Genomic DNA, 25,573 nt, shown 5'->3' on the forward strand with positions numbered 1-25,573 from the left:
AGTAAAAAAATTGCAAAAACACTAGTCAAAATAGACTCAGTAACTCAAAACAAGTAACACTTCCCATCAGACTGTCCCTAGACCGTTAGACAACTTGTCTAGCATATAGTCTTTATAAATCACCCTCTGGTTTGTACATTCTTTTGATATATCAAAAGTAGAAGTACTCTTGATCATCTGCCCATTTCTTTGCTGAGAGTCTAATTTCTTTTCCAGTTCTGGAGGAAAAGGGGGTACCTACAGCAAGCTATCTTAGTAGGTGATCAAGTCCAGATCCTGACCTTTCCATCCAGTGAAATGGAGTCTCAGTAACTGATTAAAGTAAAATACTCCAGACCCTTGTTTCAGATAAAGCTTACCTTAGAAACTGAACTGTTCCTCTAAGTGAATTTTTAAATATGGAACAAACCTGTATCATTTTACACTGCATATATATATATATATATATTATATATATATATAAATATATATATTATATATTTAAATATAAATATAAATATAATATATAATAATATATAATAATTTATAATATAATATAAATATAAATATATATAAATATATATAATGTAAAATGTATATTTTTCTATGTAAATGCATAGTTAGAGATTTAGAAAGGCACACCTGCAAGTGCCTATTTCTGAGAGGAGGAGTGGATTAGTACACACTAATTGTATTATTAAAAAAATTTTTTTTATCTGCGACTCATACCTATTCTCTTGAAGGAGTTTATTCCATAGTAGTTCTAAACATTCATCTGGGAAAAGGGGGCTATCACTTATATTTTCTATTTAACCAAATTCCTTGACCAAGCAGTGTATCTGTAAAAAATGCTTGTGGGTATAAGTGACCAAAAAAAAAGTCTATGAATAAAATCCTTCACTTCTGTCACATTACCACATGTTTACCTTCCTTAGAGGAAATATAACCGTTGTACTGAAAACAAGATTTGCGTTCTAGTTTTGGCTCTGCTAAGAATATGCTGAGGGAACTTAGGCGAATCACTTTCTTTGTAAAATGGTTAATTAGACTAGGACGGATATTCTGATCACTAGATTTACAAAGATGTATAAAGATTTATACAATCCATTCAATGGAGAAAAATCTATTACTCATTTTGGAAGGGCTGCGAATCTAAGCGCTAGACAAATTCCCTTTCATTCAGCAATCACAACCCCCAACACAAGCGTGTTGGATGCACTCCAACTAGGAGCTCACTCGTCAGGGTTTGGACGGATTTGCAAAAAAGCAAAAGTCCTTTCACTCAAGAAACGTTTCCTTTTTCTTGACCGTAGCCATTCCCCAAAGTACCAATGTCTAATTGCCGTCAATAGTCACCAAACCACTAGTAAGATGAAGACATACCTGCTGTGAACGTGGAGGTGACACAACTACAGTTCCCAGCATGCCTCTCTATCCCACCGCCGCCCTCTCCCGCCCCCGCTCCTGGACTCCCGCGGGTCGGGACTTGTAGTCCTAGCCCACAGTTGTGGGCGGCGCAGAAGCGCTCTAGAACGATGCTTTTCCCACTAGCAGGCCGTGAGCCCGCAAGTTCCAACTAAAATCTTACTCGACTGACTAGGATTTACTCTGTTCAGAGGCGGACTCCCTCCTTCCAGACCTCCTCAGACCTACTAGCAGGCGGGGCGGAACCACGCCCCGGAAGTAGAGTCAAGTAGCCCAGCCGACAGCTAAAAGCCTTCCAGCCACTCCGAGAGGGGCTAGCACCGGCAGGGCGGGCTTGGGAGAGTAGCCCGGAGGCGGGGTGGGCGGGGTGGGGTGGGGTGAAATCGGCGCGTCCTAGCGCCTTGGGCGGAGCTACGGCGCGGGGCCGCGCGTCTGGTTGGCGGCGGGGCCGCGCCCGTGGGGAGAGGCGGCTGCGGGTGCTGGTGGAGGTGGGGGGGGGGGGGGGGAGGAGGAACCGGGAAGGGGGGGGCAGGGAGAGCGGAGAGCCGTGTTCCTGAGGCGGTGGCGGCGTCTCCCAACGAAGGAGGAGGAGGGCGGGGAAGGAGGATGGAGCAAGCTGGGGGTTGGGGTTGGCGCTAGCCGCAGCGGCTCGCCTCGTACTGTGGGAGAGCGGCCGCTGCTCCTGGAAGTTGTGGGGTCGGGAACCGGGCCGGTGCTGCCGCTGCCGCCGCTTTAAGCGGTGAGGAGCCGAAAGGAGTGGCGAGGCTAGGCGGGGGTCGGGAGGGAGGGGAAGGGCCGGGAAAGCGAGCTGGGGAAGACTGAGCGAGCTCTGCGCCGGGCGGGCGGGCGGCGGGGGGGCCAGCCACCGCAGCCGGGGGGACGCGGGAGGATGGAGCAAGTGGAAATCCTGAGGAAATTTATCCAGAGGGTTCAGGCCATGAAGAGTCCGGACCACAATGGGGAGGACAACTTCGCCCGGGACTTCATGGTGAGTCCTTCTCCTTGCTGTCGCCTCCTTTCGCCGGCACCGGAGCCCACCACCGCCTCGCCCAGCCGGCCCGGGCAGCCAGCGCTTTGTGTGCAGCTGAGAGGAGAGGGGCGGAGTGGCGCGCACCAACTCCTTAGGGCCGGGTGGTCTCGAAGGCCGGCGGGAGGTGAGACCGCCTCCGCCCCTCGGCCGCCTTCCCTCCCATCCCGCTTTCGCGGCCCCCACCGCGGGCGCCAGGGGCGCGAAAGGAGCGGCCCCGGCGGAGCCCGCACTCTGCACCGCCGCCGGCGACCACCTATTGTTTCTCGGGCCGGGAATCGAAGCCGAAGGAGGTGCAGACCCGGGGCGGGAGGGGGGGCTCGTCCCTCCACCCCCACTCCCTAACCAGCCTGCCCCTCCTGGGAGGGTCGAGGCAAGGTGTCTACCCTGGGTGGAGAGCAGATCGCAGCTGATGGAGGGACGGGGGTGTTGAGGTTGGCATTAACTCCTGGGGTCCCTTTGCTCAGGCTGGTCTCAGAAGTGGGCAAGGGAGGAGTTCTGCCGTTTTTTGGGTTCGCAGTTATTATTCCAAGGCTTGGGAAAGGATTGTCCGTAAGGAATCCCTTGGTTTGCCCAATTCCATCTACCCTCGTCCGGTCTCTTGTCTCTGGAGACCCAGGTTTGAGATGGGGTTGGGGTCATCGTGACTTTAGGTTGACGGGGTAAGTGTGTGTGTGTGTGTGTGTGTGTGTGTGTGTGTGTGTGTGTGTGTGTGTGTGGAGGGGGTAAGTGTGTGTGTGTGTGGAGGGGGTGATTATCCTGAAGGAAGCCTACTTCGGACTCCCTAGGGGATATTGTCGAAGGCGGAGGGGATGTGACTATCACTTCCTATCCGGGGTGGGGGTGGGGAACTTGGGAACAATAGTCCTGGTGGGGCGGAGGCAACGAAACGGGCTGAAGCCCTGAACTGGGAGATAACCTTCTCAGCCTCCCCCCGCCCCCCTCTTTCCGCCCTCTGCTTGGTCTGGCTGGCTGGAGAGGAGGTTAAAAGTCTTGTTCGTGAAATTGCTCTAGATACATCACTTATTGAGGGGGTCAGATACAAAGGCGTGGGACCAGAAGTCGACTTCCTACATTGTCCCTCCGGCCCCCCTTTTATTTTTCTGCTGGACAATGTTCCCTTTAGGGTTGTTTCTCGGCTTAGGAGGCGGTGGTTGCGGCTGCTGCTCCTACGGATATTGCGCAAGACTGGGGCGTTGGAAACTCTGGAGGTCTGGGGAATGGAAAAGGAAGTGGGACTTTGGGAAGAGGTTGCTCCTTAGCCTTGGCGGGGTTTGAGAATGGGAAATAAGCTAGGGAAAATTTTGCTCCTGGGCAAGATACAACTCCAAGAATAAGCACTTAACTCCGAAATTCTCGATTGTAAAAAGGATACACAGTTAATGTCTATAAAAATGAATGAGCAGCAAACGCTGGCTAGTTTTTGTTTCAAAGTACAGTTTAATTGTTTACAAGGTGCAGGTGATATGACTTTTAGTCCTGAAATGCTTTTTCACATTTTAAAGCGACTCCAGTCTAGTAAAGCTTTAGCATTAAAATTGTTAACAGCTTATAAAATAGATCGTTGACCTTACTCAATATAATAATGATATTGTTGAGCTTTGTGGTTCCCGCCTTCCTAGACCAATAATAGAGGATAGGAGTAAGATTTTGTTAGTATCTTTTCAGAACAGAAAAATATAAATAATCTATGACTTATTTTAAACATTTTCTGTTGATATTTAGCCTATGTATTTTTGAAAAATTAATTTTTGGTCGAAGTAAAGGTAAGGAACATTTTCTCATCTTACATTGAGAATTTTGATTGTGTTCGTATCTTTTGGGTAGTGTCACCAATAATTGGATGGAGTCCCTTTTTTCTATATTTTTAGCAAAAATAGAAAATATTTACTTAAGATATTTTAAAAGTTTAAAATTAGTCTATTGCAGTCTTATTTTGGTTATGGAAGAAGAGGTGGTGTGGTCCTTGGTCACTTCTCCTTTGCATGCTAGTCATCTGGTTATCCCTGGGCACATCCTGTCAGGAAAGAGCATTGTTTGGTGATGAAGGCCATCAGGACAGGTGCCCAGTCTCTGAACTACAGGGGAAGTAGCCTTGGGGTTTGTGCTTTGGGGATGAGTCAGGGATTCCTATTGGAGATTTCATTTCTGAAGGACTAAATGAGTTTCTTTTTTTTCCATAATACCTAGGGATACTAGGTGAGTCTACATTCGAGATTTGATGACTAAGGCTATTCTTTTATAGTGCTTGCTTTTTTTATTCCATGACTTGATAAGCAATAGCTATAATTAAGACTGCTAGATTGTGCTTTTTCCCTTGGGTGGTATGCTGGTGGGAAACCATGCCCTTCTACCATGGAAAGAGAATAGAAAATCAGCTAATAATTTTAAGTGTTCTGTTATTCTTCAAATCTTATGTGGGCTAAAAATGCATTTTTAAATTTTAGCATTTTAGAACTGAGCCTTAGAGATAATCTAGCTGTTATAATCTTGTTCAAGTATAAAGTACTAATGTTCATTGTTTCAAATTTGGAAATTATAGACTAATTAATAATGCCTTACTCTTAGGAAGTGGGTGGACATCCAAAATGTTTTCTTTCCATTGTTGTATCCAGCCTACCTAGTCCCATCACTCAAAGGCTGTCTCTGTTTAATGCATCTGTGTGACCATACGATATATTCCATTTTACATATATATATTTTTTCCATTTTGTGTATATATATACATATATATATTCCATTATATATATAAATATATATGTATTTTAAATGTTTATTTATTTTGAGAGAGAGAGCACGCATACGCATGTGAGCAGGCGGAGGAGGGTAGAGAGGGAGACAGAGCATCCCAAGCAGGCTCTGCGTGGTCAGCAGTGAGCCTGTCGCAGGGCCTAACTTACAAACCGGGAGATCATGACCTGAGCTGAAGTCGGATGCTTAACCTACTGAGCCACCCAGGTGCCCCAATATCGTTGTTGTTGTTTTTTAACTTAACATTTTGATAAGTGTTTTTCACTTGCAAAAGTCATTTTCAGTGGCTATATAATATATTTCACCTGGCAACCATTTTATAGCTTAACCATTTGCTTGTGGTTGAATGTTTAGGCCATTTATTTTCTGTTATTACAATGTCATAATTCTGTAATGAACACTTGTGTGTAAAGCTTCCTTATTTTGGAGTATTGCATAAGATATATTCCAGTAGTGGAAGTACTAGGTAAAAGGATATAAACATTTAATACAGATCTATAAATAACCTTTTGAAGAAGTATCAATGTATACAACTGTCAGTAATGCATGAGTGTTCATTTAATTATCTTGCTCTTTGATAATTTGATGATCGGAAAATAGTATCTTGTTTTAATTTGAAAATTTTCCACCTGTCATTAACTATTCTTTGAGTTTTCTATTTTTGGCCTTGGTGTGTTGAGTCCTCCCCAGCCCAACCCTAGAAAGGAGAAAACTAAGATACTGAGATGGTGTAAACTGTAGTACCAAGATGATTACTTGCATGTTGAAGGTTAAACATCTGATTTGTGGCAGGTCCAGAACTTGGTTTCTCCTATCTTGACTGCAAGTCTTCTTTTTTATTAAAAAAAAAATTTTTTTTAATGTTTATTTATTTTTGAGAGAGAGAGACAGACAGAGTATGAGTGGAGGAGGGGCAGATAGAGAGGGAGACACAGAATCCCAAGCAGGCTCCAGGCTCTGAGCTTTCAGCACAGAGCCTGATGCGGGGCTCGAACCCACAAACCGCGAAATCATGACCTGAGCTGAAGTGGGACGCTTAACTGACTGAGCCACCCAGGCGCCCCATTGACTATAAGTCTTCTTTGCAAGATGGCAGACAGTGATCATGACAAGTAAACAAACGTATAAGGTAGAGTGGTGTGCATTCGTGTTTGACAGACCTGGGTTTTACTCCCATCTCTTTCATTGGCTAGCTGTCTGACCATGAGCAGGCCACTTAAAATAGGATGACTGATCTTTTTTTTTTTTTTTAACATTTATTTATTTTTGAGACAGAGAGAGACAGAGCATGAGCAGGGGAGGGGCAGAGAGAGAGGGAGACATAGAATCTGAAACAGCCTCCAGGCTCTGAGCGGTCAGCACAGAGCCCGACGCGGGGCTCCAACTCACGGACTGTGAGATCATGACCTGAGCCGAAGTCGGACGCTTAACTGACCGAGCCACCCAGGCGCCCCAGATGACTGATCTTTTAAAGAAGAAAAATGCTACTTCACAGGGCTGAGGTCTGGGACTGACGTTTAGGGTCATCATCTAACAAATTATTGTGCTAAGGTCTGTGTATTCTCATATGGCTAATTCATATAGTCAGTTACAGATAACTAGACATAGAAAGAAAGAAGTATCTGGGCTTTGTTTTCAATCATTTTCTTGTGCGTTTTAAAGCTTTGTAATGTCTAAAACATTAAAACAAGAAGTAGATTTCTTCTGATCAGGCTAAAGTTTATCTAATTTACATTACACAGTTGTATATGAAAAAAATCACAAAAGACACTTAAGCTACAAACAAATATGGCAGCTTCAGCTTAAAAGCCAGCTTTCTCTACATTTATGAAGGTGAAAACAAAAACATAATAAGTGAATTCAGTGGAGTATTTAAAATATAGAATGCAACAGAGGTGTGAATTCTAGTACTTTTTTGTGAAATATTGGGAGGAGAGGATTTAAGGACATTTTTCTGAGGCTGAACTGGGTATAATAGCAAGCCATCCTATATTAATATGCTATTTAAAATAACTTTGATGTTTTAAACTAATCTGAACTTAATTTATCAAAGATACCCAAGAACTACCATAGAAGTTATTTATTTCAGGGGATTTATTATATAAAACCATTTGTTCTACAAGTGGTAATCCTGACAGAACTGCTCAAAATGACCAGCCTATTTGCTTTGTTATGATTAAATAATTGTTATACGGTTTTTATTTTACTATGGTAACATTAGTGACTTTATAAGTTATTTTAAGTAGGAAAGAACTTAACATTTTTCATCTCTATTATATACTAAACACTGCGCCAGATACTTTACACCCTTTCTTACTAACTCAACAGTTTATGAGGTAGATATAACCTGTATTTTACACATGAGGAAGCATACTCTGAGAGTTAAGTATCTTGCTTGACTTCAAAACCTCTGTTCTATTTGTGTATATATGTATGTATGTAATCTCTATACATACATACATATATACAGCACAGGTGTAGACCCCAAGATCAAGAGTCACATTCTCCTCCAACTGAGCCAGCCAGGTACCCCCAAACCTCTGTTCTTTTTGTTCTGTTTCTCCAGGATACATCTGAGGTCTCTTAGGACCTAGCTGGGACTAGGCTAGTGGTGGAGGGAGGGCACATCACCATGCAAAAGGATGGAAGTTTTAAAGTGGAACATGTTTAGGGAAGTGGTAAATAATCTGCCATAATTTATGGAAACCAATTTGACAATAAGTTATATTTTAAAAAAAGGAAAAGATAATCTGCTATAACTAATGCAGCAGTTCACATCTTTTGATCTCAAGAGTCCTTTACATTCTTAAAAATTACTGAAGGCCCCCAAAAAGCTTTTGTTTATTTATTATACTACAAATTAAAACATTTTAAAAAATAGTACACTTTAAGATAATGATAATAAACTCATTCCATATTAACTATGTGATAGATAATTATTCAGAACAAAAGGTAGTGAGAAACAGCATTATTTGTATATTTTGCAAATTTCTACGTCTGGCTTAATAGAAGCCCCTCCCCTGCTTCACTCATACCATTGCAATGTTACATTTCACATAGCATCACATGTCATGTACTCTAGAAAACTCTACTGTATACTCCTCAGAGAATGAAACTGATTTTTAAAAATTATTGTGCGAAAGTCTGTGCGTTATCATATTTATAGGTGAGGAAACATGACTTAATATTATTAGGAAAAGAGTTTTAACTTCATGGACTCTGAAATGATCTGGGGGTGGGCTGTCCCTGAACCATACTTTGAGAACCAATGAGGTAATGCATGGTAAGGACTAATAACGATGCTGAGTAAGTTAGGTAGGGGTTAGATTGTGAAAGTTCTTATATCTATGCTATAATTTATTCTGTAGTTCAATGATAATAATTTTGAACAGTTCTACACTAAACTCACATGGATAGTGGGCAGGTGTTAAGAAAATACACATAGTAGCTGAGCATTCTAGCAGTGTTTCCTCCACCTTCAACCACTCACCCCCACCCTCTGGCTCCAGCCTGCTTTAGTATGAGCCTTCATTTCTGTCATTCAGATAGGTGCTAGTAGAAAAGCTAAGAATCACTACTGTTGGTCTCTGGAGAGCCACTTCATGCTTTAAGAAGGGTAAGCAGTGATTGGGCTCCTTGGTGGCTCAGTCTGCTAAGCGTCCTACTTAGGCTCATGTCATGTTCTCACATGAGTGAGTTGAGGCTCACATCAGGCTGTCTGCTGCCAGCACAAAACCCACTTCGGATCCTGTGACCCTCTCTCTTCCCCTGTCTCTGCCCCTCCCCTTCTCATTCTCTCTCTCTCTCTCTCTCTAAAGAAAAAAAAAAAAAAGAGGAAGCAGTTATTTGACAGATTTGTGTTGTAGAAAGTTGATTCTGATGGCAGTATTAAGGGTGGAATTAGTGATGGAGGAGAACATTTTGGAAGCTGTTGAAATATAAGAAGACTAAGACAGTAGAAAGAGTATAAAAAGGATCTGATAAGGATTAAGAAAGAAGATTTAACACTTCACTAGATGTGGGTAGTAAAGGAGAAAGAAATATTTGCAGTATGACTCCAAGGTTCCTGGTTTGGTATACTATCACCCAATAGAAGATATCATTTGGTAGGGTTAGGAGTATGGGAGGAGAAACAGGTAGAGGGGATCAAGCAGAAGACGGTTGGAGGAGATTTCAAGGTAGGGGAGAATTTAGTTTTAAATGTGTTAAACTGAGGTGCGTGAAACATTGAGTAGAAATGTAGGGCTCAAGAGAGCTGACAGGATGGAGTTAAAAATTTGAAACTTGTCATATAAGCATGTAAGAGGTAGTTGCAAGTATGGGAGCAAATGAGTGTGTTCAGATAAACATATAAAGTGACCAGTTTTAGGTTGGAAAGCAACAGCATTTAAAGAGCAGTCCGAAAAACAATAAGTAAGTAAGTAAATAAATAAATAAATAGCAGTCCGAAAAGGAGGTTAGTGACTGTTCCTGAGAAGGTATGCTCGGAAAGAAGCGAAGAGAACCCAGAAGCTGTCAGAAAAGTCTGGGAGAGTTTCAGGAAAGGAGTAGTTAGCAAAATCAAATACTTCTGGGAGGACTGGTAAGGTAAGGTTGAGAAAGTACCCATTTTGTTTGCCAAATAGGAGTGATTTGGTCACCACAAATAGCAGCTTGGGGTGGAATATAGGAAGAATCTAGATTATAGTTGAGGAGAAAATAGGTAAAATGAGTATAAATTTTTTTTCCTTTTTCTTTTTTAAATGTTTATTTTTGAGAGAGAGAGAGTGAGTGCGGGAGGGACAGAGAGAGAGAGAGAATCTCAAGCAGGTTCCATGCTGTTAGTGCAGAGCCCGATGTGGGGCTCGAACTCAACGAATCGTGAGATCATAACCTGAGCTGAAACCAAAAGTTGGACACTTAACCAACTGAGGCCACCCAGGTGCCCCAAGTATAAATTCTTAACATTTACTCTAACATTCTGAAAGCAGACAGTAGAAACTAGAGGAAGACAGATTGAAGGAGAACTCCCCTTCCACATTCTGCCTTTTTTTTTTTTTTTTTAGATAAGATAGATGCGGTATTTTTCATGTTTTTTAACTATCTGTATGCCCTCTTTTGTGAAATGATTGCTGTTTAAATATGATTTTCTTTTTTTTTTTTTTTTTTTTTGAGAAAGAGAAACAGAGTGCGAGCGGGGGAAGGGCAGAGAGAGAGGGAGACATAGAAGCTGAAGCAGGCTCCAGGCTGTCAGCACAGAGCCCGATGTGGGGCTCAAACTCATGGACCACAAGATCATGACCTGAGCCGAAGTCAGATGCTCAACCAACAGCCACCCAGGTGCCCCTAAATACGATTTTAAAAGACAGATAATGAGAACTTGTCTTTTGGTTAAATGAGACCTCTGAAGTTTTTTATTTAAAGTTTGGATTTGAAATGTTAGAAAACAGGAGGGGAGAAAAGACTGAAAGCCTGGAAGGTCTCATGCTGCACAGCCAAAATATGTATACACATTTTCATTGTTTGTTAAATTGTTTAATACCGTGGCTTGTAGGTGTTTTAAAAATCAGTAACAGCTTTATGGAGAGATACTTCACCTACAATAAAATTTATCCATTTAAGCTGTGTAATTTAATAGTTTTTAGTATATTCACAAAAATGTGCAGTCATCATTACAATCAATTTTTATCACCCCCAGAAGACACCCCCCCCTCCATTAGCAGTCATTCTTCCTCCCTTACCTCCCCGCTAGCCCCAGGCAACTGCTAATCTACCTGCTGTCTCCATGGATTTGCCTCTCCTGGACATTTCATGTAAATGGAATCATACAATATGTGATGTTTTGTGGCGAAGTCCTTTGACTTAATATATATAATGTTTTCAAGGTTCATCTATGTGTTGTAGGACTCAGAAATACTTCATTTCTTTTTGTGACTGAATAATATTCCATTTTATGGATATACTACACTTTGTTTACCCATTCATCCGTTGATAGACATTTGAGTTGTTTCCACTTTTTGAAATCTTTTCTTTATATAACAATAGATAAAATATATTTTATGAATAAACATTTATGTACAAATTTTTGTTAGGATATATGTTTTCCTTTATCTTGGGTATATACCTAGGAATAGAATTAAAGGGTGATATGGTAACTGTTGAACATTTTGAGGAACTGCTAGATTGTTATACAAAGCTGCTGTACATTTTACATTCCTACCAATTTCTCTACATCTTCACCAACACTTGTTATTGTCTGTCTTTTTGATTATAGCCATCCTTGTGGGTGTGAAGTAGGTTATCTTGTAGCTTGTAGGTTTTTAAAATATCTTAGTAAGTTTATATAACTGGTGCTGTATGTATGTCTAACGTGTCTTTCAAAGCTAGAGTGATAGGAAGTATTTTCCACGTTTTTCCATTTGAGCTAATTTTAGGGTTTTCCCATCGCAATTGGTTCAGTTTCTTATTCAGCCTTTGATGGGTATGTAGCCAAACATACTTGTATTCTAACTTTGCAAGTGGAAGTAAACTTTTAAGTAACTCTCCTGATATGGCTCACTGGAGACAGCATCCTATTACAAGTGTTAAATTCGCAAGAATGTTTGATTGTCCGTATTTACTTTTAGAATACCGTTAGCTTTTTTCCCTTCAATATTTGACATTTAGTTTGGAAAAGGTTTGACAGTTTGAAACTGAAAGTAAGACCTTAACATTTAGACAGGTTAAATTTTTTTGTTCATGTGTTAAACACTTCTGTGTTTCTATAGCACTCAGTTCATTAGATTCATAAACATTTACATTTCTGACTTCCCGGACTGAAAGCCTCCAGGGCTAGCGACTTAATTATCTGTGTATCCTTCTTGCCTAATATAGTACTTGGCACTTAATAGGCATTAGTGGCCATTGCATGAGCAGAAATTGTAGTGAGCTTAAAATTCTGAGATGGAGAGGGGTGCCTGGGTAGCTCAGTCCACTGAGTGTTTGACTTACGGCTCAGGTCATCATCACGGTTTGTGAATCCAAGCACCACATTGGGCTCACTGCTATAGGCATAGATACTGCTTTGGATCCTCTGTCCTCTTCTTTCTGCCCCCCACCCCTTAAAAATAAATAAACATTAAAAAAAATTGTAAGAGATTTATTCTTCAAGTGGATTCTTCAAATGGTCTGAAGAGCTTGTCTCTTAGATGAGCTTGAGAACTGCTTTTCCCCTTTATATGCATAAAGATGTACTTATACAACTGTGGTTGTATTTCATTATCCACTGAAAAAGAAAATATGAGATAAAGTACTAGACTGAATTCAAGAAAACATTTAGGTAAATAGGATTTTATTAATTGTAATATCTTCTGCCTAAATATGAAAAATAGAACGGTACATATTTTTTTCTGGATGCTGTCTGATATACATAAGGATTCAGGGAAACACTTAATGCATCTCCCATCCCATGAATCATACTTTGGGGACACTATCTTAGAATATTAATTTTAATAAAATATCAACTTTTAACTTTTGATTTTAGATTTCATTAATAAAATCTACATACCATGTCACTGGTGTTTCTGCAAAAATAACAATATCCTTGTAACTTGTGGGTGATTTAAGAGTGATTACAGCAATAGCTGTTCTCTTCTTGCCTCTAGTTTCTTGCCTCATCCAATCCATTCTGCATATTGTACTCACTTTCCTAAAATACCATTTTCAAGTGTTGGCATCTGTGGAATAATAGAAAGCATGCTGATTATAAAATCAGGATATGTGAATTTTAGTCCCAGTGTTGCTACTTAGTTCTGTTTAGTAATACATTTATGTAGGACCATATTGGAAACATGTTTTTATTTTTGTTATCAAAACACGTAAGTTCAAAAACAACTCAAAGCTCCCTTTGATCACCATTAAAATTATTAGAATTTTGGATGCCTATGCCAAATTGAAGCATCAGATCAAAGCTGTGCTTATTTTCAAACTGTAATTATATGCTGTCTTCCCAATTTCCCTTTCTCCTGTCCTCCCAGTTTTGTAACTTTTGCCCCAGTTTAATATCACAAGGCAAGAGGATAAAGTCTGTACTTCTTAACTTGGCATTCCAGAGCCTTTTAAATATAGTTTTACATTACCTTGGCAGTATTAAACTCCTGTACTCTGTAGTATGTATCCTCTTCCCTCTAGAATAAGCCATTTCTTGTCCTTGAGCTTACCCACTGAATGAATGAAATCTTATCTGTGGTTGTACTATTAAATTAAACATACTTTTTCCATTTCTTAGCAAACTTTCCTTATAGGCCAGTACTCTGAAGGTCAAAACACTAAAAATTTAGAATGGCTTTACCATGTTCACCCCGAACTCAGAAACAAAAATTAATTCTCATTTTCTGGGATAAATATTTTAGCTCAGTTTATCTAAAGTATTCTCCGTTGTAAATTTATCTCATTGTAATGATATCTCCACTGTAAAATTCAGTTTTTAATGTCATGGAAAAAAGCCTTGCATTAAATTTGAGTTCAAGACTCGTTTAAAGCAAGCCCAGTGATATGCAGTTATTCTAACCCTTAAGACCCTAAGTCTCATCCAAATAGTTGAATTTTTCTCCCAACATTTTGTATTTCCTGTCATATATTTACATTTTAGATTCTTTAGAGTCTAAAAAATTTTTTAGATTCATGCAGTCATACCTTGACAATTACTTCCTTTCCTCTGAAATACACAAAAGTCTTGTTTCCATTTGTAAAATATTATAGTGTCTATGAATTGGCTTATGGCAGATATAAGTAGTTTGTCCCTTGGTTTTTCCTGGAGAATGTGGAACGTGGATCATGTTAATCTCAGAGGCTTTGGGATGTTTACTAATATCTACATTTCCTTTAATTGTTCTTATATGTACTCTGCATTTGAAAAGCTATTTAACAACATTGAGTAGCTACCCTGGTAGACTCTGGAGGAATGCAAAAATGTGTCCCTATCATCCTTCTATGGTTCTTGCCATCCACCATTCATACAAAAGATATTCCTTAAGTGCCCACTATGCCTAAGCACTGTGTTTACAATTACCAATTGAAAATAGGACATTTTCCTCAAGAAGTTTACCAACTGTGGATAGACTTGTGAGAACAGCAGAAAGTTTTCCTGGGGGTGTTGGATGAGCTTCAGGAGGCCTGTGAACTTTTTCAAGTTGTACATAATATTTTGTGTGTAAGTTTGTTATTGGGGAGGTGGTAGAGAAAGTTCATAGCTCATAGATTCTCAAGGGTCTTGGGTTCCAAAAACCTTAATACCTCCAGACTAGTAGAAAGACAACAAGGTTTGGAGCCACACAGGAATTTTTATCTTGGCTGTGCTATGATTATGAGCAGGTTATCTAGGGAAATTGTGGATATAATACCTACCTGATTGACCAAGATAAAGATAATATGTATGTAAAGCTACTAGCATACTATGTAGAGACTACTCAATAGTAATTCAAGATGTCATATTATTCTAATGGAAGTGTGTTTAAGATTTAAACCTACGAGGCAGGCGAGCCTAAATCTGCTTGTTTGTTAGGTAGACTAGCATAAAAGGCATTTCAGAGATAGAAAACTAACAGCGCTTGCAGACACACAGAGATAAGAACTGTGGGTTTGAGATGAGAGGAACAGAGTGGCTGGCAAAGGATAAAATAAGAAAAGCCTGTATACTGAAATAATAGGAGGGTATTCCCACAGCGAGAACAACTTAAATGCGGAGTATGAAATGAATATGAAGTTGGCCTTTGCATTCTTGAATGTTTTGGTGAGGAGTATTTTGATGTCTTATTATTATGGCATAGTTGTTTACCCTTACAATGTATTATTTGGTTAGTATGAAAAATCTTTTTAAAACTGAGTTTCAACCACATGGTCAGTATTCTCAAATCTGGTAATTTTACTTTATCCCAGATAGATAAAATAGTACCCTGTTTATATGATTCTTAGATGTTTAGATCAGTATTTTTCGCTGGCTTCTGTTAAAAGTGCCCTGTAAAAAAAATTACACTAAAAAGTCTGTAGGACCTAGGCATGTCATTTATAGTGGCTGGCCTCTTGCTTAGTTTGGATTTTTTTTTTAACAAATTTGAGTTTTGCATAAGATAACTCTCGAGTTTTTGAGACTACATATTTGGGACCAGAACCAAAGAAAGAAAGGAAAATAGTTCTAGATTCCATAATACAAAACAGTAAAGAATAGCTTTTCTGGATGCCTTCTTCCCACATTATACACAACGGGTTTACTCATAAGTTATAGACATTAAACCTGTTTAGAAATTTAGAAATTAAAGAACTTCATACAGATTTTGCCATTAGAAGTTGGCAGAGCTGAGTTTGTCCCCAGTTATCAAAGCAGATGCTTTTTCTATGACATGATGTTGCTTTGGCCAACAATTGCATTCTTACTATTTACGGGAAAAGTCAATAAAAAAAAAGCGGGGCATGAGAAATACAGAAAAATTCTTTGTTGGGGCGCCTAGGCAGTTCAATTGGTTGAGCGTCCAACTTTGGCTCAGGTCATGACCTTGCAGTTCATGAGTTTGGACCCCAATTGACGTTTGGGCTTGCTGCTGTCAGCTCAGAGCCTGCTTTGGATCCTCTGTCCTTCTCTTTCTGTCTCTCCCCCACTTGCGGGTACGCGCATGCACGCTCTCTCTCTCTCGCTCTCTCTCTCTCTCTCTGTCTCTCTCTCAAAAAATAAATAAACATTAAAAAAAATAATTAAAAAAAATTCTTTGTTGGTGTGCCTGAGTGACTCAGTCGGTTAAGCGTCCGACTTTGGCTCAGGTCATGGTCATGCTGTTCGTGAGTCCGAACCCCAGGTCTGGCTCCTTGCTGACAGCTCAGAGACTGGAGCCTGCTTCAGTGTGTCTTCCTCTCTCCCTGCCCCTTCCCTGCTCACGGTCTGTCTGTCTCTCTCAAAGATAAATAAACATTAAAAAAAAAAAAATTCTTTGCCGGTATAGATTTTTATTTGCAGCCTACTTCCCAACTAGCTTAAGTGAAAAAAAAAAAAAAAGATTATTGCAACAGAATACTGCCGTTGAGCTACTTGAAGCACAGGAACCAAGGAATGGAGAGCGATCTATAAAGCTAGGCACTTCTCTTCTTCCTTTTCTCTTCATAGCCCCTCTATGATTTATTAGTTTCTCTGTCTCTAGATGACTGGATACTTGGCTTTGCTTCTTTGCACCTGCTTTACTGTTCTCTTTGTGCAGTTTGGCTTTCACTGTTTGGGACTGCATATTCTGAATAAAGACAATCCTTTTGGTGTTTAATCTATCTCATTCACTTTATTTCAGTTTGGGGTAAGAGATCAGAATGACTATAATTGCTATATCTCCTTTTTACATTACTTAAAGAGTCATTCAGCTTGCCAGTGACATGAGTATTGTGTGAGTTGAACAAGGTGTGGAGCTTGTTCATACATATGGAAGGGAAAGGACTTTTCCTATGGAAAGAGAGTGATAGTTCACTAACAAGGCAGGTAGTGCAAAGAGTAGTAAAAAAATCCTTGAAGCAAAACTGAAAAAAAAATTAACTATTAAGGTTTCAGCCCCAAATAAACCCTACCCACTTTGCTTCAGAGAAGGGAAAAAGAAAGATAAAGAGTTGTTATGTCTTGAGGGGCACTGGGTGGCTCAATTGGTTAAACGTCCAACTTATAGTTTCAACTCAGGTTATGATCTCCTGGTCCGTGAGTTTGAGCCCCATGTTGGGCTCTGTGCTGACAGCATGGAGCCTGCTTGAGATTCTCTCCCTCTCTCTGCTTATCCCTCACACGCACTCTCTCTTAAATAAACTTAAAAAAAAAAAGTCATTATGACTTGAGATAACATTCTTTTGGCTCTGGTAGAGTGTTATTTTGCATATAACAATACATATTAAAAGGCAAATTTTTGTGTGTGTGAAAACTATAAAATTAAAGTAGTCTGTATGCTGCATGTTTATGGTATCTAAAATTTAAATTGTAATTTCTCAGAGTTCAAATATTAGAACCAGAACATTACCTTTTTGCAAGCAAATATTATTCTAAAGATCTATTTTATTGAAGCATTGTGTCTGGTCATTCTTTGTTCACTCCCTGAATATATATCTGAAATATAGCATTATCTGAAAGACTAATATATTTTCTTCACAACAGATTTCGCATCAATAAAATAATGATATAAAATAAATCTATAGTACCTTTAGTCAGGTACCTATAGTACCTGAGTCATCTAAAAATTAAGTACTGTGATGTATTGCCTGGTTGTCACTCTTCCTGTCCTCTGTATCTGTCTGCTTTTGCGCCTCTGCTACCTTTTGTCTAGTTTTCTTTATCTACTTTGTCCATTGACCTGTTTGTGTTTAAGATTTGTTAATGTGTGTTGGAAATGGGTGTTAGAAATAGATTCGGATGTACTGTGTAATTGAGAAATTTCCTGTAATTTATGCCCAGTGTCTGTAATTCTTTACCTTTTTTAAAAAGTAAGCTCTACTCTCAACATGGGGCTTGAACTCACAACCCCAAGATCAAGAGTCACATGCTCTACTGACTGAACCACTGAGGCACCGCTATAATTCTTTTCTTTTAATACTGTAAATAGATTATACATAAATGCCAAGGAAGAACATAGAGTAGATGGATATCAGTAATAGGATTCTCAACTGAAATAACTGGGTATGTCCAAGTATTTATCGTTAAACCTATTCACTGGCATTATTATATGTTTAAAATTTTTTTCTTATTTAATTTATAATATGGATAGCAGAAGATTATTAAAGTAAGAGAAATATGGTTTTAATGCTTAATATATGCTTTGGTCTTTTATGGAAAAGTAAAGAGGATGGGTACCTGGGTGCCTCAGCTGGTTGGGCCTCCAACTTCAGCTCAGGTCATGATCTCATAGTTGGTGAGTTCGAGGCCACCTTGGTTCTATGCTGACAACCCAAAGTCTAGACCCTGCTTCGGATTCTGTGTCTCCCTCTCTATCTGCCCCTTCCCTGCTTGTACTTTCTCTCAAATATAAATAAATAAACTTTAAAAAAAAGTTTAATAATTCAAAAACTTGAAACAAAAATTTTTATTTGTGAAAATCAACATTCATAGGAACTATTATTTCCTTTCTTGATTGAGTAGTCAGGCAGGCATTGGCTAGGTTCACTTCCTCAGCCTCTTATTTGTTCCTTTAACCCCCATTGTAATTTGATTTCAAGGTCTACCATTTTGCTGAAATTGCATTTACTATGGTTGCCCCAGATCTTCTGGACACATCTAGTACATCCTTTATAGTAATGTGTATCTTTGTTGATGCCTCTTTAGCATTCAGCACTGTTGACTGTCTTTTTTTCTTTTCTTTCCTTTTTCTTTTCTTTAATTTTCTTCTCTTTTCTTTTCTTTAACTTCCTTTCCTTTCCTTTCCTTTCCTTTCCTTTCCTTTCCTTTCCTTTCCTTTCCTTTCCTAAGTCCTTGCCTTGATGTTGAAGCATCATTTATACCTACCTCTTTAGTCTCTGTCTCTAATAGTGGCTCAGATGCAACATACTTTTCTGTTTTTTACCCTGGTATGTCCTAAGGGAAATATAATGGAATACTTGAATATTTAGAAATCTTACTAATCTTGTAAAACTGACTATAGTGACATGGATTATTCTAATGTTGGTAAAGAGTCTCAAAGAATAATAAAATACTAATATTTTCTCATACTCTACAATCTTTTTTTTAATCTTCTTAAAAAAAGTTTATTTATTTTGAAAGAGAGTGTGCATGACTGCAAGGAGGCAGGGGAGAGGCAGAGAGAGAGAATCCCAAGCAGGCTCTGCACTGTCAGCATGGAGCCTGATGTGGGGCTTGAACTTAGAAATCATGAGGTCATGACCTGAGCCAAAATCAAGAGTCAGATGCTTAACCAAATGAGCCACCCAGATACCCCCATACTCTACATTCTTGTGATGACTAGCAAATTATTTTTATTTTTGGAAAATGCAACTTAATCTAAACTAGAAGTATAGGACGAATATTTAACTAATACATTTAATTTTCTGTTACTACTTTATTATATGTCAGTTTTTATATTGGTTGCAAACCATATATTTTTTATGCCATATCTAATACTATGCCATATCTAAGTATATTCCAGAATTATCATATCACTTATTTTTCTTGTTAAAGAAGGGTTAGAAAATTTTATTAAAAAAAGAAAGAAAATTTTATTTTAAAATAGACTGTAGATTGAATATATATATAAATTGTCACTCTTTTATCTTTAAGATATGTTGTAACTAGAAGAGGGAAGAAAAGTAATCTTTCATACTAGTGGGAGGGAATTTAATCATAGGAGGTTAAGGAAGGAATGAGTAGATGTCAAGACAGAAAGGACCAGACAAAAGTAGCATATCTTTATGATATATTTGATTTTAGCAATTTGAGTGCCTGGTGTTGTTATATTGGGTATTCCAGCAGTGGTAGATCACAAGTTTCATCTGGATTAAACTTAGCCATTTTTACTGTATGTAATTTTGAGTACATTACTTAAACTACTCTGAATCTGAGTTTCCTTATCCACAAAACAGGAGTATTTTGCAGTGTGAGAATTAGTTGAAATGTGAATAATATGTGTTAGATGTTATTCTAAATAAATGATAGTTAGGAATGAAAAGTGATAAATGGCATTGAGAAGTAAAATAAATGTGAAAGAAAAAGGCAACCCCTTGCTCTTTTTCTCTTTTGGACTCTCTTGGATGATAGAGAAAAAAATAATGTGTATAATGTAATTATCTGAAGATATCATTGATAGTAACCGGAGTTTTGATTTTATCCTCTAAGCCAGTGATGTCTAAACTTTTTATTTTTATTTATTTATGTATGTATGTATGTATGTATTTATTTATTTATGGTGCAAAAAGGTTATTTTATTAAAGCATGGGGACAGGGCCCATGGGCAGAAAGAGCTGCCTAAACTTGAGTTTTAAAATTTTTAGGTGTGCACCTTCTTGATATAGTTTCATTAACTTATAATTTTATACATTACTTATACAACTGTGTAAAATTTATTATTGTAAAATACATATTAAAAATTAGGATGAGATGAAGCCTAAACAAATAATATACGTAAATTTAAAAAATATTTACTAATGACAAAGTATAATTTTTAGTAAAATTATAATACTTTGTAAAAATCTTGATTTTAACACTTTGTGATATAGTGATTTGAAAGACTAGCTCTGAATATAATGGCTTCCCTGGATTGAAAAGATACCTGGGTGCCTGGGTGGCTTAGTCGGTTAAGCATACTACTTTTGGTTTCAGCTCAGGTCATGATCTCATGGTTTCATGAGTTCAAGCCCCATATGAGGCTCTGCTCTGTCAACTGGGAGCCTGCTTGAAATTCTCTCTCTCCCTCTCTGCCCTTCCACCACTTGTACTGTCTCTGTCTCTTTCAAAATAAATAAATAAACTTAAAAAAAAAAAAAGATACCTGACAAGGATACATAGATCCAAATGGTTTATTAAATCATCATGCTTATTATTTTTTTTATTTTTAATGTTTATTTATTTTGGGGGGGGGGAGCATTGGCAGGGGAAGGGCAGAGAGAGAATCTCAAGCAGCCTCCATGTTGTTAACACAGGCCTGATGTAGGGCTCGAACCCACAAACCATGAGATCATGACCTAAGCCAAAATCAAGAGTCAGATGCTCACCCAACTGAGCCACCCAGGCGTCCCTCATCATGCTTATTTTTATTTATTCATTTAATAATTATTGAATGCCTACTGTTACCACGTATTATCCTAGACCCTGAAGACTACAACTCCTCATTGAACATACATTCTATTGGTAAGAGAAAATAACATCGTACACAAGTAAATATAACTAGGCCAGATATTAAGTGCTACAGAGGCCAGTAAACAGTAAGGAGGAAAAAAAGTAGAGTATATCAGTTATCTGTTATCACAATAATGTTGTATATCAACCACAAAACCTTAGTGGCATATAATAATATTCTTGGGGCACCTGGGTGGCTCAGTTGGCTGAGCATCTGACTGTTGATTTTGGCTCAGGTCATGATCCCAGAGTCCTGGGATAGAGTCCTGCATTGGGCTCCATGCTGAGCATGGAGCCTGCCTAAGACTCCCTCACTCCCCTCCCTGCTCTTCCCTCCTACTTGTGTGCGTGCTCGCGCACACACACACACTCTCTCTCAAAAAAAAAAAATACGTGTATATATGTGTGTGTGTGTATATATACGTACATATATATACATATATATGTACGTATATATACATATTTTACATGCCATTGGTTTGTCAGCTAAGCAATTTTGCTGCTCTTGTCTGAGTTCATTCGTATTTCTGAGGGTTGGCTGGCTGTCAGCACATCTAGCCTGGCTGTGGCTGGGATGACTAGGATTGCTTGGCACTGTACTATATGTTTCTTATTCCCCAGTAGGCTATCGGCTGTGGCACGTGGCTGTTGCAGAGGTGCAGCTGAGGGGGAAAGTACGCAAGTTAGAACTGGCACACTGTAACTTCCATCACATTCTGTTGACCAAAGCCAGTTACAATACCATTTCCACCTCAGAGGGTGGGGGAATAGATTCTATCTTGTAGGTCAAAAGAACTGCAAAGTCAAATGTGGGTTTAAAATATGGAAGGATGAAAAATAGGCTTTGAATAGGATCAATCTACCATTATCACAGGTATAGGAGATACTATTAAAAAAGGTGGTGAAGACATTGAACCAAAACTTGAAATGAGGTTATCTGCGAGGAGAACATTCCAGGTAGAGCATTAAAGGTCCCATGGACCTAAGTTAAGAGTGTTGAAGGAATTCTGTGTTTGAGCAGAATAGGTGACAGAGAAGTAGATTTGTGGTAGGGTTGGAAGTTACGGCTGACTAGGTTCTTGTAGGTCATTGTAAGAATGGCTTTTACTCAGGGCACCTGGGTGGCTCAGTTGATTAAGCATACGACTCTTGGTTTCATCTCAGGTCATGATCTCATAGTTGGTGAGTTTGAGCCCTGCATCAGACTCTGTGCTGACAGATTATCTCCTTCACTCTCTGCCCCTTTCCTGCTTGCACTTTCTTTCTCTCTCTCTCAAAATAAATAAATAAACATAAAAAAAAAAAGAAGAAGAATGGCTTTTACTCTAAGTAAGATGAGAACCTTACTCTTGGGTTTTACTCTTAGGTGTTATGTTAACTTTAACAGGATCATGTGGCTGCTGTATGGAGAATAAAATGTAGAAGGGTAAGGACAGAAGGAGAGACCACTTAAAGCTTTCCACTAATTGAAGCAGAAGGGCCTGAAGACAATGAAAAGGGATAAATTCAGAAGGCATTCTGAGGTTGCATTCACAAGACTTGGTCATATTGGAAGGTGAGGAAGAACTCATCTAAGCCAACTTGGACACTAAGTGATAGTAATGAGATAGGGAATACAGGACGAAAGATGAATCTGATGAATTGGTTCAGTGGTAGATGTACTGAGTTTAGGTCTCAGGTCAGTGTCATGGTTGGCCCTCTAGATTGTAATTTTTTGTGTGTGTATGGGTTGATTGTGGAACTCATGGAAGAAGATGAGATTTCTGAGGTAAAGAATATATACTGAGAGGGGTGCCTGGGTGACTCCATTGGTTAAGTGTCTGCCTTTGCCCCAGGTCATGATCTCAGAGTTTGTGAGTTCGAACCTTGTGTTGGTCTCTGCTGTCCGCGCAGAGCCCACCATCCCCCCCCTCCACTCCTCCCCCTACTCACGCTCTCTCTCTCTCTCTCTCAAAACACACACACACACACACACACGCACACACACACACAGAAAGAGAGAGAGAGAGAGAGAGAGAGAGAGAGAGAGAAAATAAAGAGAAAGGAATACAGAATGTTAGAGACACTTAAGTGCCTGTTTGAGGTTGATAAACTCTCAGTGCTTGCTAGAGTTAGGAGCAGAACCTGGAAGGTGGTGTAGAGGCCAAATGGATTGAGGATTTTCAAAGAGAATTTGAATTTAAACCTGGATTTGGTGATTAGGAGTCCTGGGTTACCTTGTCAAAAGCACTGAGAAGAAGGTGTGACAGATTTGCGTTAAAAACTTTTTTTCTTTTTTTTTTGAGAAATGGAAGATATTAAGGGAGTTTTAGGCAGTTGTTAATAGGAAAGAATAGATTTTATTTTATTTTTCAAAGCAGTGGGAGAATTGCCCTGTTTGTGAAATCCCATCATACATAGGAGTTGTCCTGAAAGGTAAACCTCCTATAGTCATTTCAGGGAAAAAAACTGGGGAAGGGAGTGATTACAAGTCAAAAAGCTAATCTGTTGATTTTGTTTATTTTCTCTCCTCATTTAACCCTGGATCCCTTCTTCCGTTTCTATCCTCTGTGCTGCCACTGTTGTGCTGCTGTTTACATGGCATTCTATCACAAAAGCAAATGGTCTTCCATTGCAACCAGAGCTGGCTTAAAGCCCAGAGATTATGGAATCCAGAAAATGATTTTAAAGCCCTACAAATGTTGAGGTGGTGCCAGTTTGTGCTTAATGAACTCTCATACTTCTCACTACAACCAAATGAGCAAGATATTATGTCCATTTTGTAGACGAGGAAACAGATGGCCAACGTTGTCCTTCAGCATGGTAAGAGCAGTGGGAGAAGTAGACCTCAAATAGTAGGTAATGCCATGCAGAAGTTTCCTCTTTTAAGGTGCATCAGTGTATATGATATGGCAGAAAACTGTTGATGAAATAAACAGGGTTTGACAAAGTAAAGGGTTTCTCCTTGTTTGCTCCCATAGCACTTCGCATCTATCTCGATTATAATTCACCATATGATATTGCAGTTATATATTTATTTTCTGTTTCTATTACTAGGTTGTAAGGACTTCAGTGACCAGAGATCCAGAATCAGAGATTCTGAGATCCAGTGGCCTGAGTCTATCTTGTCTTTATACTTTGGTACCTAGCCAATGGCTGTATGATAGGTGCTTGGTAAATCTTGTTAGATAAATTAGTCATTACAATATACTTACAAAGTATGTTTATCAGATAACACAAATAATGAGGTGTGTGTGTGTGTGTGTATATATATATATATATGTACATATATATACATATATATGTATATATATATAATGCTATATATCTTGTTTATATGATAAACTCTGCAGTAAATGTCACTAGGTCCTTTACATTGGATCCTCAGACTAATCCAAGTCCTATTTTTACAGATGAGGAATCTGAACTTGCCCAAGGTCACATGGGTAGTGAGTGGAAGCACTATTCCAACTATAAAACTTATGCTATTCACTATTATGTTTTATTGCCTCTTTCAGTGTAGTCATGGATGGCACCAGCAGCATGATCATCCATCCCTAATTTGAGAAAGTGACTGGCAGAACTTTTGAAATAAGTGTTTGCCTGACACCTAGAATTTGTTAACATATCTGCTGGCTGTCAACTATTTGTTGACATTCTTCACCTTAAATACACTTGAGTGTGGATTAAACATGTTAGTGTCCCATGTCTCTTACCATGGAATTATTTTTTAAGTTTATTAATTTATTTTGAGAGAGGGAGAGAGAGAATCCCAAGTAGGTTCTGTACCACCAGCGCCAAGCCTGACATGGGGCTTGATATGTGAACCATGAGATCATGACCTGAGCTAAAATCAAGAGCCAGATGCTTAACTGATTGATCCACTTAGGTGTGCCACATGTGAACCATTTTTAAAAATTTTTAATTAATTTTTTTAATTTACATCCAAGTTAGCATATAGTGCACCACTGATTTCAGGAGTGGATTCCTTAATGCCCCTTACCCATTTAGCCCACTCCCCTTCTCACAACCCCTACAATAACCCTCTGTTTGTTCTCCATATTTAAGAGTCTCGTACGTTTTGTCCTCCTCCCAGTCTTTATATTATTTTTGCTTCCCTTCCCTTATGTTCATCTGTTTTGTATCTTAAAGTCCTCATATGAGTGAAGTCCTATGATATTTGTCTTTCTCTGACTAATTTCGCTTAGCATAATAACCTCCAGTTCCATCCACATAGTTGCAAATATGTATATATATATACCACATCTTTATCCATTCATCCATCAATGGATATACATGTGAACCATTTTTAATCACACATGGGAGGTGACTTCATCTCTGCAAACTTATCAATCAAAGCATTTCTGTTCATATGCCTTTAGTACTCTACTATTTAGTGTATATTTTGATAAATAATATTTAATCTACTGATAATATGATCGTATGTTTTTAAAGTCTCTTATCAATGTAACAACTTCGCTGAAAGATAAAATTGTATTGAAAGTAGAGTGTAGCATTAATTTAGTATGTAAAAGTAAGGCAAATAGGCTCATTTTCAGTAGAGATGGGGAAATAATGAAGTACACAAATAACTAATGCAAAACTGAGGACAATACTACAGG

At 38.9% G+C, this 25,573-nt stretch overlaps 2 protein-coding genes and 1 long non-coding RNA gene across 4 annotated transcripts in view; 1 reads left to right on the forward strand and 2 right to left on the reverse strand.

Moving 5' to 3' along the window:
• Positions 1-1,619, reverse strand: part of GSAP (gamma-secretase activating protein) — a 205,123-nt gene extending 203,504 nt beyond the window's left edge. The window contains exon 1 of the mRNA XM_053898187.1: positions 1,363-1,619. The gene's annotated coding sequence lies outside the window, so the exon portion shown is untranslated. The remainder of the gene's footprint in view (positions 1-1,362) is intronic.
• A 303-nt stretch (positions 1,620-1,922) lies between these two features.
• The window catches only part of PTPN12 (protein tyrosine phosphatase non-receptor type 12), a 103,669-nt gene continuing 80,018 nt past the window's right edge, over positions 1,923-25,573 (forward strand). Inside the window, exon 1 of the mRNA XM_019451282.2 lies at positions 1,923-2,392. Within this exon, the coding sequence (XP_019306827.1) occupies positions 2,294-2,392 (99 nt within the window). The 5' untranslated portion in view covers positions 1,923-2,293. The remainder of the gene's footprint in view (positions 2,393-25,573) is intronic.
• LOC109268139 (uncharacterized) overlaps positions 12,475-25,573 on the reverse strand; it is a 152,792-nt gene continuing 139,693 nt past the window's right edge. For both annotated transcript variants that reach the window (XR_008420509.1, XR_008420511.1), the window contains one exon: positions 12,475-12,876. This is a non-coding gene — a long non-coding RNA (uncharacterized LOC109268139). The remainder of the gene's footprint in view (positions 12,877-25,573) is intronic.

The sequence above is a fragment of the Panthera pardus genome, unplaced genomic scaffold (genome assembly GCF_024362965.1).
Source record: "Panthera pardus isolate Hobbes unplaced genomic scaffold, ASM2436296v1 HiC_scaffold_8, whole genome shotgun sequence".
Classification (NCBI taxonomy): domain Eukaryota; kingdom Metazoa; phylum Chordata; class Mammalia; order Carnivora; family Felidae; genus Panthera; species Panthera pardus.